The sequence below is a fragment of the Pyrus communis genome, chromosome 1 (genome assembly GCF_963583255.1).
Source record: "Pyrus communis chromosome 1, drPyrComm1.1, whole genome shotgun sequence".
NCBI lineage: Eukaryota > Viridiplantae > Streptophyta > Magnoliopsida > Rosales > Rosaceae > Pyrus > Pyrus communis.
The window spans coordinates 15,299,399-15,317,497 of NC_084803.1; the positions used below are offsets into that span (position 1 = coordinate 15,299,399).

Genomic DNA, 18,099 nt, shown 5'->3' on the forward strand with positions numbered 1-18,099 from the left:
TCTCCAAAAAAAAATGTTGAATTGTTTTTTCTTTTGTTAAATTTGTTTTCTTCTTCTATTTAATTATTTCATATGTACTTATTGTTATTGTGTTAATTTTATTATCTTTCGAGGATTGATGTACTTGGAATATTGCGAAACGTTGTAAGTTTTCCATTTCACGAGCGAAAATTATTATTATTTTTTTTATGTTCAAACACAAGCGAAAATGTTGAATTAAGTCATTTCACGGAAATAATTAGGAAAGTCGGAAAATTTACGATCACACTAAATGGCATTGCCGACGGTATAAGGTATCCAAGTTCCAAGTAAAAATCTGACCCTTCCAAGTTTTAACAAACACTAAAACACACGGATTGAATTCTCTTCCTCCTCTTTTCATCCCTTATATCATATTCTTTATTTTATCTTTCTCTTTCTATATAAAATTAATAAAAGATGTTGACGTGATTTAACCGTGAATAGGAGAGAAATGAAGAAAAAGAGAGAAAAGAGAGGAGAAAATCCTACTCCATAACATATATATATATATATATATATGTCATTATTTGGTGACAATATCCTATATACATGTTCTTACTCATTCAAGGCTTCGTATAGCACCAAAAGACTGCCACGTCAAATCGGACAGCCGCTAAAAGCTTCGGTGCGCACGTACAAATTACCTTAGTTTGTATGTGTGTGGGGAAGAACGTGAGACGCTAATGCAAGACAACTGATGATATCAACACCCCGTAAACTTATAATTGATATGTGTCAAACACAAATAAGTTTCATAATGCACAAACAAACGACTCATATTGTCATGTACATCGCATGAACGACTAAAGATACCAAAACTCAGATGCTATCAACTATGGTATTGATAGGTTATATGGCACAAGAGGATGAGGCTCTCATGGGCCAGCCTTAGGAATCGGATGAGCACTACTCCTGCGCTGCTACATACTGCACTGCTACTCAAGGTACGCATTCCATTTTATTTCCATCTGATTGCTTAGCTCGCATTCCTATTTCAAGTAAGAATATTTTTGTTTACCGTTTTCAAGTGATGATAATACTCATCATTTTATTTATTATCGTTAGATAAATTTAAATTAAATTTTTTTTGTAGTGGGTAGATACAAATCTTAAAATTTAAACTCATTAAACGATATAAATAAAGTGATGAATATTACAACTATCTAAGGATAGTGGGCAAAAATGCCCTAGTACTAGAAATTGAATCACCTTGGACACCCTAATGATCGTTTCTTTCCTTAAACCAAAAAGTTATATCTGAGTTGTTATGATGAATATAAGAGATTAAATTGTTCTACATATTGAATATTTTAAATTCTTATTAATCAATATTTATTTAACCACAAGGAAGTTAAAATATAATTACCTAAAGGATTGAATGTTGAGATGTTGAAATGAAACCGTTCGATAGATGACTGAAAGTGGTGGGATTACTGCAAGCAGAATACTTGTGTTTTCCTCGCTGGGAACCTATTTGTTCTCCTATTTATGATTAGATATCTTCATCTTGTGAACATTATATCGTTCAATCTCTTTATTATTATCTAAAGATCATATGTACAGAAAAATCATTCAATTTAGACATTATTTAGTCATTCATGCATGTCAAACTAATCGACGATTTTAGTAACAAATAGTATCATCATGATAAACCGTCTATTTGTTTGATGCATATGGATAGCTAAATGATCTAATAAATGCTTTTTCAGTAGATATTACCTTTAGATGACAATAAAAAAAATGAATGATTCCAATTATAATATTCGTAAAGTAAAGATACGTTAATCATAAGTGGAGGAACAAGTAGGTTCGCTATAAGGAGAAACATAAGTAGGGTAAACTGCGGTTTGACCCCCTAAACTATTACCCTGGTTGAAATTGATCTCCTGAAATATTTTTTTGGTAAATTAACCCCCTAAACTACTTAAAATAAGTCAATTAACCCTTTCTCGTTAGATTCCGTCCAATGTTCAGTCAAATTAATCTTTTTATCATCAATTCTTACTTGTCGGTTATAACCACCAATAAAATAATAACACGTGGACACATAATAATTCAAAAACTTATAGCATAATAAGAAACATAAAGAATCCAAACGTTTGCATAACATACCATTTCACATTGTCATTACACATTATTATGTGTCCACAAGTTAGAACTTATTGGTGGTTATTAGTGACATGTAAGAATTAATGATAAAAATACTAATTTGCTCTTGAACTTGACAGAATAGTGGACAGAATCTAACGATAAGGGGTCAGTTGACTTATTTTAAATAGTTCAGGGGGTTAATTTACCAAAAAAATAGTTTAGGGGATCAATTTCAACTAGACTAATCATTCAGGAGGTCAAACAGTAATTTACCCAACACAAGTATTATTCTTAGTGCAATGCCTTGACAATTGAAATGTGAATAGTTAGGGGTGTACGGTTACCATATCGAAACCATAGTACCAAACTTTCGGTTTGACAAAAAAATTTACCATTACCATACCAAAATTTTAGTATACCGAAGTTTGGTATTGCCAAATAGTTTGGTTGGCATGGTATGACAATGGTAATTCCACTTTGTTTTGGGACAAAATTTGTCTTTTTCTTAAACCCAATTCAAGGGCAAAACCTTTGTTTGTACCTTTATCTCATACATTGTAGCCTAAATTCATCTATTATTCATCATTCACAATTTACACACACAATAATTCAAATGATGCATCAAGATTCATGATGAAAATTAAGCTTACAATGCAAATAGAAGTTCAAGTTTCAAACCAAATAAAAATTGGAACTAAACTTCAAAAAAATTCAAATGATGCATCAAGATTCATGATGAAAATTAAGCTTACAATGCAAATAGAAGTTAAAGTTTCAAATCAAATAAAAATTGGAACTAAACTTCAAAAAAGTAAAATTCATTGATTAATTCTTCAAGCTTGAGATGTCGAAGTTTTTGGAGGCAGCATTGAAATTGTAGAAGATTGAGCTTGTGTCAGATTTCGTTAGGTACTATTTATGTTTAATTTTAAATGATTTCTAACCGCACGATGTGTGTTACATCCCGACCCGGGACGGATCACTTCCTGGGCCCGCTCTACCACCGTAGCACGATATTGTCCACTTTGGGCTCCAACCACGCCCTCACGGTTTTGTTTTTGGGAACTCACACGAGAACTTCCCGATGGGTCACCCATCCTGGGAGTGCTCTCGCACGCTACTCGCTTAACTTCGGAGTTCCAACGGAACCCGAAGCCAGTGAGCTCCCAAAAGGCCTCGTGCTAGGTAGGGATGAGAATATACATTTAAGAATCACTCTCCTGGGCGATGTGGGATGTTACAATGTGCGATTAACGGACATGATTTTTGGATCCTCCCCAGATCCCCGGGAAAATGATCCGGCGAGGATCCTTTTCCCTAATCTAGACACGTTTAATACATAAGTCAATACATTTTGATGGTTAAATAACGTTATATTTTATTAATTGAACCATCATATTGTTACTCAGTACTACGATTTAGTAATATTCCTCTTTACAAAAAAATAAAAATAAACCACCATATTTGAACGAATCAAGCTGTTATGCACCATCGTCCATGGTGGGATGACCCTACTTTGTCCTTTTATTATCTCTTATGTCTTCATTTCTTCAAATAGGGTGTAATGTCACTTATGACACAGGATTCAACGATAATATTTAGTAAGTTTTGATAAATATCGTATTGTTGTTCAAGATGTGCTCCTGTCTTGCGTGAGCGTGTGATGTTGTTTATACATTAGTTGGTATAAACACGAGCAACGCGAACAAAGCTAGTGAAATTCTTATTTTTTCCAGATTAAAGTAACAAACAAAGATTTTTCCACCTAATAACTTTTTAATAGGAAACAAATTGCACCCACAATTTTGTTGTCCAACTCATTAATATGGTTTAAGTATTATCGATCGTTCTTAAGCCAAATTAACCGATTAATTGGTGCTAACTCATAATTTTTAATTTTTCAGGAATCATTAATTTCCAGCTTAAAAAAAAAAAAATCATTATTCTAGAATTAGAAAGTCCATAACCATATAACAATAAACCTTTTGCTTAATACATCGATGTAGTGTACATATCAACGGATTTGGATTCCATTCGGATTCAAATTGTGGGGATCCTCACATTTTAACAATTCATCATGCATCGTGCGGTCAGAAATCATTTAACAATTTTTATTTAAAATTAAACACAAATAATACTTAATAAAAATTGATCGCACAATATACGATAAACGGTTATAATGTGAGGATCATTAGAATCCCAACAAAGTGAATCCGGAGAAAATCATTTTCCCATATCAACCAATCAAAACACGGAACGTGGACGACAAAAGCACTAAGAATGGTCTCGATCAAAATCTCCACCGTCGGATGAAGAAAAAAAAACGTAACTACTCAAAAATAATAAAGCAATTAAGAAACCTTTTGCTATGCCAAATTATCAAAGCATTCCTGAAAAATATAAATAAATACAGAGAAAACAAATGCAGAGTCAGAGAGGAAGAGACAAGTGTTTGACATGACGAAAATCAGGGAGGCGCTTTTTGCTGGGTTTACATAAGTCTAGATGATGTGGGCTGTCATTTGTCACAGATTGAGAGAAAGCAAAACCAACAAACTGGAGTTTTTTGCTGGGTTTCTGTAAAATTGTTACAAAATATGGGAAATCTTTGCTGGGTTTACTCAGTTTTGGCTTAGGGTTAAATTATGTAAATTCCTCTTCACCATATATTCATAAAGCTTATGACTTTGGCTATGGGAAATCTTTGCTGGGTTTGGTCTGTTTTGGTTTAGGGTTAATTAGATTAAAGGGATTCTTCTGTATCATATTTCAATATTTTTGTACGTTGTTTTTTTTAAGCTTGAGAATTTGGAGACAGATTATGGGTCAATGCATATGTAAGCAAGTTAAGCGAAAGGGGCTGAGTGGTGATTCTTCGATTTGTTCTTCTGCTCGAGGCGGCGGTGGCGGTGGCGCTGGGTGTGCAGCGAGGCAAGGATGTTGGAGCATGATGCGAGAAAAAAGGTCCAGGCTCTATATTGTTAGGAGATGTGCGGTGATGCTACTTTGTTGGCACAAATATGGCAACTATTAATGAAACTTGAATTCTTTCTTCTTCTTCTTCTTTTTTTTTTTTTTTTTTTTTTTTGTGTTACCGATTTACAAAACTTCATGTTTAGGATCGAGGTCCTTTATATTGTAAATCATTCTGTATAGATTATCTAAAAAATCAATTTAAAATCAAGTCGTTGAGCCAATCAATAATAGAAAATAGATAAAAGGTTAGTAATGCTTTTACCATATCCAACATTTGTTTTTATACAGTTCACTGACTAAACAATCTCACTTTTTATTAATTTTGTTTGCAAATATGATATTTATAATGTGTTTTATAATATGAACTATTCTGATTATAAATACAAAGTTCCATAAATCGATAAGAAAACATATTGAGGAGAAACTTCTTGTCACATCCCGGCCCGAGCGGGACCACTTCCCGGGCCCGACTCCAACGTAGCACGATATTGTTCGCTTTGGGCCCCGACTACGCCCTCACGGTTTTGTTTCTAGGAACTCACACGAGAACTTCCCAGTGGGTCACTCATTATGTGATTGCTCTCGTGCACTACTCGCTTAACTTCAGAGTTCTGATAGAACCCGAAGCTAGCGAGCTCCCAAAAGGTCTCGTGCTAGGTAGAGATGAGAATATACATATAAGGATCACTCCCCTCGGCGATGTGAGATGTCACAATGCTTTGATATCAAATTGTCACATCCCGGCCCGGCAATACCACTTCCCGGGCCCGACTCCACCGTAGCACGATATTGTCCGCTTTAGGCCTCCAGCACACCCTCACGGTTTTGTTTCTGAGAACTTACACGAGAACTTCCCAATAGGTCACCCATCCTGGGAACGCTCTCGTGCGCTATTCGCTTAACTTCAGAGTTCCCATGGAACCCCAAGCCAGTGAGCTCCCAAAAGGTCTCGTGCTAGGTAGGGATGAGAATATACATATAATGATCACTCCCGTGGATGATGTGGGATGTCACACTTCTTCTCATATATTGAGGAGTCAAGTTAATTTGTAATCCTATTTTAAAATATGGCATATTTTTTGGTTGAGAAAATGATATTTTAATATATTATGAGAAATAGAATATGAATTTATGTGAAGTTGGAGTTATTGTTTTAGCTAATTTGTTTATGTCAAGTCACAAACAAAAAATCATATTGATTAGTATCGGTTACCAATTAGTGAAATATCTCGACCAATAGTAAATAAATTGCGCATAACTTTTTAGACGGTCACCAATTAGAGATTTTTTCAGAAAAAATCAAAATCAGATGTCACGTGGTGGTTTAGCTAAAGACCCATTAGTTGGGACCAGGAAGGGGTGACCGGGGTCGTAATACACAAAGGGTGTGCGATGTTTTTGGGATAACCTACACTCTAGAACATCTCATACTCATACCCATTATACATCTCTTTTATGTTTTGATTTTTTTATGAGTTCATGACAATATATTATTAGTTCGAAACATCGTCATTTTAACTTCTTTTTTCATGTAAGCCCTTTTCAGGTGGATATTTGACCCGCGACTTAATAATTTCTTCTTGTCTTGACCTATCTTAATTCTTTATCTAATCTAATTAGTGTTAGTGGGTTTCCAATATGCATAAAGATTTTCAATGCATCGAGAGTACGGTCAGATACACTAATTATCGTAGTATGAAAGGGAAAGTTTTTTTTTTCTCAAATATCCATCCATTTGCATAATAACATAGGTGTACTAGACTGTATTTTCCCTACATCTTTCAAATATACAAACCAATGAACTTTCTTTGTATTGAGCTAAGAATCTTCATTGAACAAATATCAGATATTTATTTATTTTGGTGTTCCAAGTTCCAACACAATTTACAAACAAGTATTTTTATTTTCTTAAATAATATAAAATAAGAATTTCGGATTTGAAGGGATTTTAATTCTTTTAATGAATCTAAGGATATTTAATCAAGATTTTAAGTGATTCTCTGAAATTTAACGTATATTCAATTAGAATTTTAAGATAGTTTATTAAAATCCTTAGAAATCCGGATGTATTCAATTAGGATTTTAAAAAAATTTATAACATTCCAGGTGTATTCAATTAGAAATTAATTTTACAGAATTTGATAGAGTTGAGGAGTTAGAGGGAATTTGAGAGATTTCGTAGTGTATTTTAAACATCTACAAATATCACCTCTCCCTATGAAATTTCGAGGGAATTAAATAAAAATTTTATATGGAATCTCTACAAATCAATTAAACTCCATAAAAATCCATTAAAGTCTTTCAAATTCTCAATTGAATACACTCCTACATTTACACCCCGACTAGATAAAAAGGGAAAACAAAAATGAATATTCAAATGCAGAGACAAAATATTCACATTAATCATATAAATTTGCACCAAAAAAATAAAATAATTAATCACATTATGTTGTAGGCATAATTTACTAAACGATTATGGAGACCATAGAGAGAAAGAAAGGTGCGACAATAATAGAGTGAAGAGAGAGATGTGTAATTGTGAGGTATGTTCTATTTCACCCATTGTGCTTTTATTTATTGTAGTAGGATAGGTAAAATCCTTACCCTTTTAGGATTACAACTCTTAATAAGTAATCAACTCCTAATAGGAATATAAGAGATATTCCTAGATATATTAGAATTTACACAATCACATTCCTAATCTAATAGGACTGCAACACATTAGTCATTGATAGGGTGTGCTTTAATTGCTACATTATTCCACTGCTTGGAGTTTATTTGATGGAACTCTAGCTAATGTGTGGGCTGTGGAAACAAGATAGTATCAAAAATTTGGAGGTTTTGTAAGAGGGAGTACCAAAAGTGTTGGTGTCTTAATGTTAGTGCGCCAATTGGATCATGGCCATTCCACTCTTAGTTCGCACCTTCGAGCAACTTTGAAGTTTGTGTACAAATGAAAAAAAAACAAAAACAAAACTCTAATTACCTGAATCGGTTCCACAATTTGTACAATAGTTAAACTAAGGCAGATGCCTCGAGGGTTGACTCTTATAGAATTGTTTAAGAACCAAACTTAGGTGACTGCATATTCTCCGTCCTTCATAAACCTCAAAATTTATGTATACTAAAAAGAAAAGAGGCAAAATCATGATCGCACAAACCGACTTTACAACTCGTTCATTAATTAAATCAAGACAAATGTCTTGAGAGCTTGCCCTTAGAATTTATTGGGTACCAAACTTAGGTAGCTCCCTACTTCGTATCCTCAAGCAGCCTCAAACTAGCTTTACAACTTGTTCAACAACTAATTCAATACAAATGCGTGGGATCTGACCCTTCTAGAGTTAATTGAAGACCAAACTTAGGTAATTGTTTCGCATTCTCAAGCAACTTCAAAGGTTGTATACTAAAAAGTGTAATGAGGACAAAATCCAAGTTGCACAAACATGGTTTACAAACTCATGCAACGATTAAATTCAAACAAATATCTTGAGAGCTGACCCTTTTAAAGTAGATTGAGAACAAAAGATGAGTGATTACTATTGCAACACTTTTACCAACCTAACTAACCCCTTAGGATTCACAAACCTCAGAGGCCCTTGCAGCTCATGATATCCAATTAATGTCTCATTTTATTCAATTTGGTAGACAAGTCAAATGACAAAGACCATATAATTTCAAATTGAATCTGTAACATCAGCCAGCAATGAATGTTGAGTGTATGCTTTTTTGTACTAAAAAACCAGATTTGTAGATAATTACAATGTACAACAACATTAAACATTAAGCCAAACTCCAAAGCTCTAAACCCTATATATTTCCCTTCCTTGTAAGCTATTCCAAAGTTTCACCAAACTCTCTCTCTTCGCTTCCCCTATTTCCGATGAACAATGGTTGTCCACTTCTTATCGACCTCCCAACTAATCTCTATCCGGACAAAGTGTCGCGGTCATGGATGAACAAAGCAGACAATGGGTGGCAGCTAATAGCCACCACCATGGTGGGCATGCAAAGTGTGTCTGGCCTTGTGATTCTCTACCGGAGCATGGTGAAGAAGAAATGGGCCGTAAACTCAGCTTTCATGGCCCTGTATGCTTTGCTGCAGTCCTAATCTGTTGGGTCATGTGGGCCCACAACATGACATTTGGCTCAATATTTTGCTCAATTTTGGGAAAACCCGGTTTTGCCCCAACGTTTTCTCCTGACGCAATACATGGGGTATCTTCCGAAGGCTGACTATGTGTACTACCAATTTGTATTTGCCGCCATTACTGTGATTTTGCTCCGTGGGTCCCTCCTTGGGAGGATGAACTCCACAGTGTATTTAGTATTTGGGGGAACAGGTTTCATGAGAAGTACATCATCGATTATGCTGGTGGGTTTGTGATTCATCTTTCTTCTGGTGTGGCTGGTTTCACTGCTGCCTATTGGGTAATTGATCTAGACACCCAACTCTATGCTTAGTATGTCTTGTTACACTATCAAATTGTCAATACTCAGCCTGTTGAGAAATACGTCATTGATTATTCGTCGTATTGTGTCGAGTAACATAACATCATTCTATGTTTAATACTTGTTTTTTTTTTCTTTTTTAAATAACATGCACAAACAGAATCGCTTACAAAAAAGCTTATCAAGAGTAGAACCGAAAAACACTAAACAAATAGTAAGTAGTATATAAACCGTAGTTTAGTGCATCTATATAATTTGGTTGGTGCTTCTTCGTTCTATTTTTTTATTAAATATGTATAACCGATTATAGTTGTGCATACTTTGCTTCTTTCTTTCGTATATTTTTAGTGTTAGATTATCGTCGCATGATGGAGTGATTTGGTGATGATCATGTAGGTAGGACCAAGACAAGCACATGACAGGCAACATTTTCCACCAAACAACATAATTCGCATGTTGGGAGGTGCAGGGTTTTTGTGGCTTGGATGGACAGGATTCAATGGAGGATCTCCATTTGCAGCGAACGTGATTGCATCTTTGGCCATTATCAACACCCACATCTGCACCGCCGCCAGCCTTCTGGTGTGGGTTTCCCTTGACATGTTGGTGTACCGGAAAAGCTCTGTCATCGGTGCGGTCCAGGGGATGATCACCGGCCTCGTCTGCATCACACCAACCAATGAAAACGTCCTCTTACAGGAATGCATGACATGTTATGTTATTATACTATCAATTAGTCGTATATTCTGTTTTGAAGTGTAACGTAAGATGCCTTAATATAACATGTCATATATCAAATGATGCTTATCAATATATGTGAACTAGGTTTTGATTAACATCAATTGATATAACTAGGGCTGCAAAATGGATTGAAAATTATAATTCAAATCGAAAATTTTCGTTCCAGATTTGAAAATTTTCCGATTCTGAAAATTTTTGAAAATTTTGGATGGCAATTGGAATGTACCTATCCAAACCGAAATTCCTAAATTCCAATGCTAAAACAAAAAAACAAAAAACCATGGATAATCTTATTTTATCAAGTTTATTGTTGTATTTAGATATGTTTTATTTCGTATTTTGTGTATTTAATAATACTATTATACTTTATAAATGGACAATATTATATCTTGTCTAATATGATTTTATGTCAAACACACATGTAACGGTCTACAAATATCGCAAAAATTTAGAAATTGAATTGAATGGCGGATATATAAAAGTTTGAAAATTTTCAAAGTCTTGCAAAATGTAGGAGGTCCAAATTATGTTTTGAACATTACGAGATAAAACCAATTCCGAAATTTCTGATAAATTTTGATAATCCAAAATTACGAAATTGGAACTAATATTGATTCCGAAATTTTTGGATTGGCATTGGGAATGCTTGTTTCCAATCCGACCGAAAATCACTCCTAGATATAACAAATTCCAATGCTCTTGTATAATAAAATACATGACATGTTAAATTATCAGACTGTCAATCTTCGCTCATTAATCAAGTGGATTGTTGTTTTAAAGTCTATCATCGAACAATCTGACAACATAACGTGTCACTTATCTAACAATTAAACATAATGTAATCATTGCTTTCATAAAACAAGAACATGATGGTTAGGAATGTTATAAACTTGGCTTTGATTTATTTAAGAAAGTAAAAACAAGCAATTTTGCAGCATTCCACCAATAATATGAACATGATCGAGCAGGGATTGTGGAGCCATGGGCAGCACTAATAATGGGAGCAATGTCTGGCTCAATACCTTGGTATACCATGATGATGTTGCACAGAAGATCGGCCGTCTTCCAAAGCGTCGACGACACGTTGGGGGTCTTCCACACGCACGCAGTAGCCGGCCTCTTGGGGGGACTCCTCTCGGGCTTCTTTGCCCGACCCAACCTTCTCCGAATGACGTACCCCCACTATACCTACGGTCCTGGCTTAATGCACTGCATCCTTGAAGGGAAAACAAAGGTTGGTCTCCAACAAATGGGGTACCAGATCGGCGGAGCACTTTTCATCATCGGGTGGAACGCGGTTGTCACGAACTTGATTTGTATTTTGATCAGCCGCATAGTTGATCTTCGAATGAAGGAAGAGGACCTCGACATTGGTGATGATGCTGCGCACGGAGAAGAAGCGTATGCCCTGTGGGGACACGGTGGGAAGACGTCTACACAGATTCGATGGCAGAATCCACGGATTCCTTCCATTTGCAGATGCGAGAAGCATAGTTTTGTAGCGTAAATGTAGTAGGTTTTGCAGTACTTTCCCTATGTTTTTATAGTTCAAAGAATGCATGCAGCAACTTTCGTTGCTGGTGCTAGTTCAATCCATCATTTTATTCTCGTCTGTAAAGCGTACATGTTGAAGAATGTTGCTACTGGAGTACAAATTGTGACATGTAATTTACGTTCGTGTCACACGTCTTATGTAATTTGGTGAAGAAAAAAAAAAGAACATACTGCAATAATCCAATTTTATCGCGTTATGATTCGAATTACAGGTAACTACTGTTGTAACACAATCGAACTGCTATCGCTGTCAAGGATTCATACACGCAAACTTTAGAAGAACGTAAATGTAGTAGAAGAATCACTGCACAAATGTAATAAAACATCCAATGTCTTTTGAAACAAGATTTTTTTTCAATTCGATTACGGGCAAACACAATATGATCATTCTTTTCATACAACATTTTGGTAAGATTTACAAACTCTGGAATTCTGGATATCTCCAAGGAAAACCTACCGTCTTTAGGTTTGGAAGATCCAACTAAATACACGATTTATATTTACAAATTTGGGGAAAATATACTAGGGTAGCTGTACATTCAATAATTTGGAAGTTCCCTCGTCATTGAGTAACTCGTAAAGGTGTTGCTTGCACCAGAATCTTCGCGATGAAAAGCTATGCCAAAAGCCTCAAAGGCATATTTCTAAGAAACCATTAGAAGAGGACAACCTTCTATAGTGATTAAGGCCCTTGAATTGATTTGCGAAGCTTGAATAGTTCGTCTTTCCACATGGCTGCAGGAACCAATTGTTAATTTGCAAATGATCCGATATATAAAAACATGAATAAGGCAATCAGAAGCAAATCGATGAAAAAAAGGGAAAATGTAACGTGACTAGTAATTGTATATGTTACAAAAGCAGTGAAAAGTCCTGATAAAATACCTGCATCTTTATATCTTTCCTCTTTGATAGCTAAATTGATATTCTTAACCAAACCAAGTTCTTGAATTAAAGAATCTGGGCCCTCTATAGCACTGAAAAGAATACAACATATGATCGTACACACAAAAAACTGACGAAACAAAATTGAGACCCCTAAAATACAACTCCGTACCTGTCAAGAGATACGTCATAACAAGACTTTGTATCGCGCACTCTGCCCATTCCATAACTGATCCTCACTGCATCTGTTAAGACAATCTGTTTGTTTATATATATGGGTGCCTGCACGTGGCAAGTGTCACTAAAACTTAACAACAATTTCAACGAAATGGTCATGTGTAAACTGAAGGTTTCTTGCTTGGACATGAAGCAGCAGGAATATTTATGTACATAAAGTCTATGAGTATTTGTGTTGAGGAAGGCAAGAGATGTAGATACCTTGCATCTATGTGCGAAATTTATGGCATCTGACGGGCGTGCATCCACACTAAGAAAGCCATTTTCCCCTGGCTGCAGATAACAGGAACCTCAATGTCATAAGGTTGCTTCATTTTCTTTAAAAGATTAGGACATAACTCATACGGTTTTTAACTTTTACCACCTTGCTAAAGTACAATCTGGCAAAGTAAGTATTCCGCACTCTTTCCGTGATTCTCACCATATTCACCTGGAATTGAAGTGGTGACAAAAAAAAGACAATGACCTGAATGGTATCTTGTACTTGGAAAACTAATATTGTATAATCAAAGTGCAATGCTACCATCAGGGATCTAAAGACTATGAATGTCTTCTTAAGTCGGACAAACTATATACTTGCGATCCCTTCTCAACACTCACTTTTTTCTACAATCTAGTTATTGGTATCGTTAGATTTCTTATGAACATGCAATAAACATAGAGTGAGACTAGTGAGTAGCTAAAGCAGGAAAAGGACAAACTACAAAAGCCTTCTCTTCGACCCTTCAGAAAGTAAACTTAATACACACAAATAATTAGCTCCATACTTGATAGCCGAGTTTGTCAACAAGGTTTCTTAAGAACTGGAAATGATCTGGGGAGTCCTGTAGCAAGACCATTTACGGGATCAAAATACATTACATAAGAAAGAACCAACTTAATTAACAGAGCTCAAACAGTTACCCCATTCTCATCTCCCCACTGGGCATCTATGAGATTTTCTATTGCAAATTCGCCTGAAAACAAAAATCAGATAACGACATTAATAACCAAGGACATACACTCCAAATCACATTCACGTTCATTCATATGACACACATAACTGCATATACCTACAACAATTGGCAGCAAAAAGTCTCCATCACAAGAAATCTTAAGAAAAATCGTGGGAGTTTGGAAACGCTGGACAAAGTTTCGGCCTAATGTATCAAGAATATTTTGTTGTCGGCTGGCGTGGACTGAAAAGGGATGCAATTTACCAGATAACTGCCATTTCGATTCTTCTTGAAACCCTCGCCTCTGCATACGGTAGTGCGATATAGTTTCTGCACTAATTAAACAGAAATAAACAACTTCAAAGACCTAATCACACTCAATTAGCAACAAATTACTCCACTTTAGTCAAAATTGCAGAATTTAGGCAACAAAGACCATCTTTTGAACGAAATAGTAAGAAACAGAATCAAAATCAATTCAATAATCACAAATACATAGAAACGTACGTATTTGTATGTGTATACAAACATGTATGCGATCACAAAGAGAGAGAGAGAGAGAGAGAGAGAGAGAGAGAGAGAGATGGGACCTGAGAGGAGGAGGGACGCTTGGATGTGGTCGAAATCGTGATGATCGTCGGCGTTGCTGGATCTAGAGCGAGAGGAAGAGCTGTTGCAGGTAATGCGGAGAGATTTGAGCGCACGACACCGTTTTGATGGTCTGATGAACCCTAATCGAACCGTGAAGACCAAGTGGCGCGAAGAGGAAGCAGAAGACGAAGTTTTTGGGACCGGATGGATGGCAGCTGAGCGATCCGTCACGTGGAATTGAGCTCCGGCTCCGAGCATTGCACCAAACCAAAATATCCACGTCTGAGAGAGAGAGAGAGAGAGGAGAGAGAGTTGATCTTAACTTCGGCTGGTTGCCTTCTTAACTCTTTTTTAATCAATGTGATTAACGAGTTTAATTAACGATTAATTTTCTATAATTTTGTTCTAATACTCCCTGTCAGAGACATGTCTCCCCAGTTAAAAAAAAGAAGTAATGCTAGAAGACTATCAATTTAAATTATATTTGTAAATCGTATAAGGTGTTTGTTGATGATTGAATTATTACTATTGATGAACATATATTTTTTTTTTATTAGTAACATATCATATGATTTGCAAATATAGTCTAAAAATTGGTCCACTAACATTACTCATGAAAAAACTCAAACTCAATCAGTTTCTATGGACCGGGGCCAACTCGATCTATTTCGGTTGGGCGATTGTGACTTGGTGCTTGCACAAATAAATGTGCGTAACAATAACAAAACACAACATGTTGACATATTATAACGAGTTTAATAAAAAAAAATTTAGCATAGCAATGACATATCAACATAGCATAACGTAGCATAATGACACGTGATCTATTATTTTTTCTTCTGGCAATACGATATTTTAAATTACTATAATCTATATAATCTATAAAAGAATGAATTTTGAATTCGCGCGCACACTTCTCCTAAACCCACATAAAACACGTGATTTTACACGTTAAATGAGTTGTGCTCAAGACTCGATTGATCTAGCTCACTTTTGTTTCATGTAAACATCATGTATGTACGTGTCCTGCCCCTTTCAATTGTGTTGAGCACGTGCTGAGCTCGTGCGGACTCGAGCTTCTTTTGTGCCTAACACGAACAGTCCAAATATGTAACAAGACATTCTGCAATTCAATTTCAGTGACTTCACAAGTACAAAACATTACAAAGTTGGTGCATAGCTAATGATTTTGAGCCTCAAATGTTCTCCTTTCGATAGTCCAGATGGCGTTTTCGCAGTTGTAACAGCATCGGCTCGTGAGTTGGAAAGATGGATCGTCGGATGATAGCTGGACATGCTGAATCTTTGATGTAAAGTTATGGCAGATCAAACCCTGGTTTGCCTTCAGATCATTTGGCCAGCTGACACACTGATGAGGCGGATATGTGATTAGAATATCCAACCGTTAACGCGACCTCGGAAGAAGCTTCAACAGCTTAATTAGCTCGTAAGTCCTCGTGTCTTGACCAGAGTAGAGGCAAAGGTCAAGAGGGGATAAACCATCCTGCAAGAAAGTATAGATGACTTGCAATCATTCATCATAACATTCACAAATCTTACGGTCCACATCAAGGTGATGAGATGCATATACTGGAAAGTCAATAAGTTGCTTAAACTTGAACAGCGTTATATAAAAGGAGATATTATGGAGGACAGTTCAAGCATGTGCAGAATCCAGAACTCCTATGTTTACCTTGTTCTTCAATGTCTTATTCGCTCCTTTAATCAGCAAAAGCCTCACAACATCTGTTCTTCGGCCTTGAACAGCTAGGTGTAACGGCGTCCAACCATCCTATATAGTGAAAGTAACTGATTTAATTATACTTCTCTGGATTATTATAGATTGAAGTTGCATAATAAAGCGCTAGGGGAAATTAAAATCCGTACGTTGTCCTGAAGGTTTATATCAACATTATATAAAAGAAGAATTTTGATCGCTTGACTGGAAGCTGTTCGAACAGCATAATGCATCAATGTGCCACCATCCTGGTTTTTACCATAAACATTTAATTAGGACAATAATCTTCACACCAATTCTAAACTGGATACAGTGATACACTACGTGAATTTGTACTCACTTTATCACGAACAAATGGATTAGCTGATTCTCTCAAAAGATAGTTCGTGATGGCCTGGTTTTTACCAAGAATTGCTTTGTGAAGAGCACTCCAACCGTGCTGCAGACGACATGAACCAAATCTTAAATCAGGTATTGAAAAGCCAAGAACAACATTCTGCATTCAACGTTCTAAGGTAAAAGGTGGCCATTTACGTACCTTATCCATGACATTGATATCAGCATTATGTTTCAATAAAGCATCCATAAGGTAAAATTCTCCAGATGCAGCAAGAGTGTGCAGGGGTAGCCATTTGCTCTGAAAGAGTTTACAAATACTTTATAAACAACTTAACAACTTCAAGTTCATCAAGTTAGAAGTACAAAAACGTGATTATGTTTTATCCTAAACATGCACGAATGATCATAAGAAGGGGGACACTTACAGAGGTAGCAGCAGCTATATCAGGTTTTCGCTTATTAAGGAGAGCTTTTTCCTCTTTCGAAAATAACTTTCGGGGTCCTATTCATCCAAGCAACAAACAATGCCTCACATACCTTATGAATTAAACAAAACACAAAAAAACCAATTCAAATTCAACCTAAGAAAAGTTATCCATATTGAAAATTTGGTTAAGAAATGGAAGTTTGGATACTTGATTATCTAAAGTTTACTAATTTTCCAACAAAATTCAGAGCTCACATCTGCAATCTAATATCCAAAAAATCGCAGTCACATCTGCAAAATTCAGTATAAACAAGCAATTACCTTCAGATTTCTTAGCACCAGGCTCATAATTCCCACTGTTAAAGTAATCTGCAACATCCTCCAATCCCTTCCCATAAACCGCCCACCTCGGATTCTTCGGCGCCACTCTCTCACTCAATTTCCTAGCATCCCCTTCATTCTCCTTCAACTCCTCCGTCGGAGCTAAACCAGAAGCATCATCCAAAACAAGTGGCTTCAATTGGTTTAATTTCGCCTCCCTATACGCCAAGTACTCCTCCAAATTCAAATCCCTAATCGGCTCCAGCCCCTTCTTCTGCTTCTCCACCCTCGTCCCGAACTGCAACTCCTGCGCAATCTTCCGCCGCTCTTTCTTCGTTATGTTAATCTCCGCCTGCACCTCCCGCCACTGGTCCGGAACCAAATTCTCCGACCCGATTTCGGAACCATCTCTTCTGGGTTTCGCTTTCTCGGGTCTGATACGGTCGGTTTTGGTATCGTTTTGGAGGTAGGGGTCGTCGAACACGCCTTCTTCGAACACGACGCAGTCGCCTATTACATGGTCCTCGTCAAAATGGTCGGTTTGGGCGGAGTAGGAGGAGGTGAAAGAGGGAAAGAGGCCATGGAGCTTTCGCGGGAACTTTAGGGTAGCAGGCGCCGATAGCTTGCGAGGTGTGGTGGGGAGAGAGAGGGGTTTGGCGAGGAGGAAGGTGGATTGGGGGTTTAGAGAGAGTGGCATGGTCTTTGCACTCGCCATGCTTTCCCCAAAAATCAAAGATTTAAAATACCTTAACTGGTTTAGAATTGCTCTGCTTTGAAGAAAAAAAAAAAAA

General features: G+C 36.4%; 2 protein-coding genes and 1 pseudogene across 3 annotated transcripts; 1 reads left to right on the forward strand and 2 right to left on the reverse strand.

Moving 5' to 3' along the window:
• Window positions 1–8,971: 8,971 nt before the first annotated feature.
• LOC137710644 (ammonium transporter 2 member 3-like) lies at window positions 8,972–11,788 on the forward strand (annotated as a pseudogene).
• A 386-nt stretch (window positions 11,789–12,174) lies between these two features.
• Window positions 12,175–14,808, reverse strand: LOC137710957 (bifunctional nuclease 2-like). Of its 2 annotated transcripts, none has more exons than XM_068450140.1 (9): window positions 14,483–14,808; window positions 14,157–14,222; window positions 13,861–13,913; window positions 13,725–13,781; window positions 13,322–13,387; window positions 13,159–13,230; window positions 12,893–13,002; window positions 12,721–12,812; window positions 12,175–12,570 (listed from the first exon to the last, which is right to left on the reverse strand). In XM_068450140.1, exons 1-9 carry the CDS (start codon window positions 14,739–14,741, stop codon window positions 12,518–12,520), a joined length of 828 nt encoding a protein of 275 aa, XP_068306241.1. In that variant the 5' UTR covers window positions 14,742–14,808; the 3' UTR covers window positions 12,175–12,517. The 2 variants fall into 2 exon arrangements, with proteins under 2 accessions (XP_068306241.1, XP_068306233.1); XM_068450132.1 differs by having other exon boundaries at window positions 14,010–14,222; window positions 14,483–14,807.
• A 520-nt stretch (window positions 14,809–15,328) lies between these two features.
• Window positions 15,329–18,028, reverse strand: LOC137748657 (ankyrin repeat domain-containing protein, chloroplastic). Its single transcript, XM_068488828.1, has 7 exons — window positions 17,309–18,028; window positions 16,986–17,062; window positions 16,760–16,858; window positions 16,562–16,660; window positions 16,371–16,469; window positions 16,177–16,275; window positions 15,329–15,987 (listed from the first exon to the last, which is right to left on the reverse strand). Exons 1-7 carry the CDS (start codon window positions 18,021–18,023, stop codon window positions 15,889–15,891), a joined length of 1,287 nt encoding a protein of 428 aa, XP_068344929.1. The 5' UTR covers window positions 18,024–18,028; the 3' UTR covers window positions 15,329–15,888.
• Window positions 18,029–18,099: the final 71 nt, after the last annotated feature.

Bases quoted from the DNA above. Each gene is read 5' to 3' on its own strand.
- LOC137710957 (XM_068450132.1), bottom strand. From the start codon at position 14,741: ATGCTCGGAGCCGGAGCTCAATTCCACGTGACGGATCGCTCAGCTGCC. The intron at 13,388-13,724 runs GTATGGAGCTAA...CTTCAATTCCAG, and splicing joins TTGACAAACTCGGCTATCAA to GTGAATATGGTGAGAATCAC. The intron at 12,571-12,720 runs GTATTTTATCAG...TGGTTCCTGCAG, and splicing joins GGAAAGATATAAAGATGCAG to CCATGTGGAAAGACGAACTA.
- LOC137748657 (XM_068488828.1), bottom strand. From the start codon at position 18,023: ATGGCGAGTGCAAAGACCATGCCACTCTCTCTAAACCCCCAATCCACC. The intron at 16,661-16,759 runs GTACGTAAATGG...TGTCGTCTGCAG, and splicing joins ATATCAATGTCATGGATAAG to CACGGTTGGAGTGCTCTTCA. The intron at 16,470-16,561 runs GTGAGTACAAAT...GGTAAAAACCAG, and splicing joins ATCCATTTGTTCGTGATAAA to GATGGTGGCACATTGATGCA.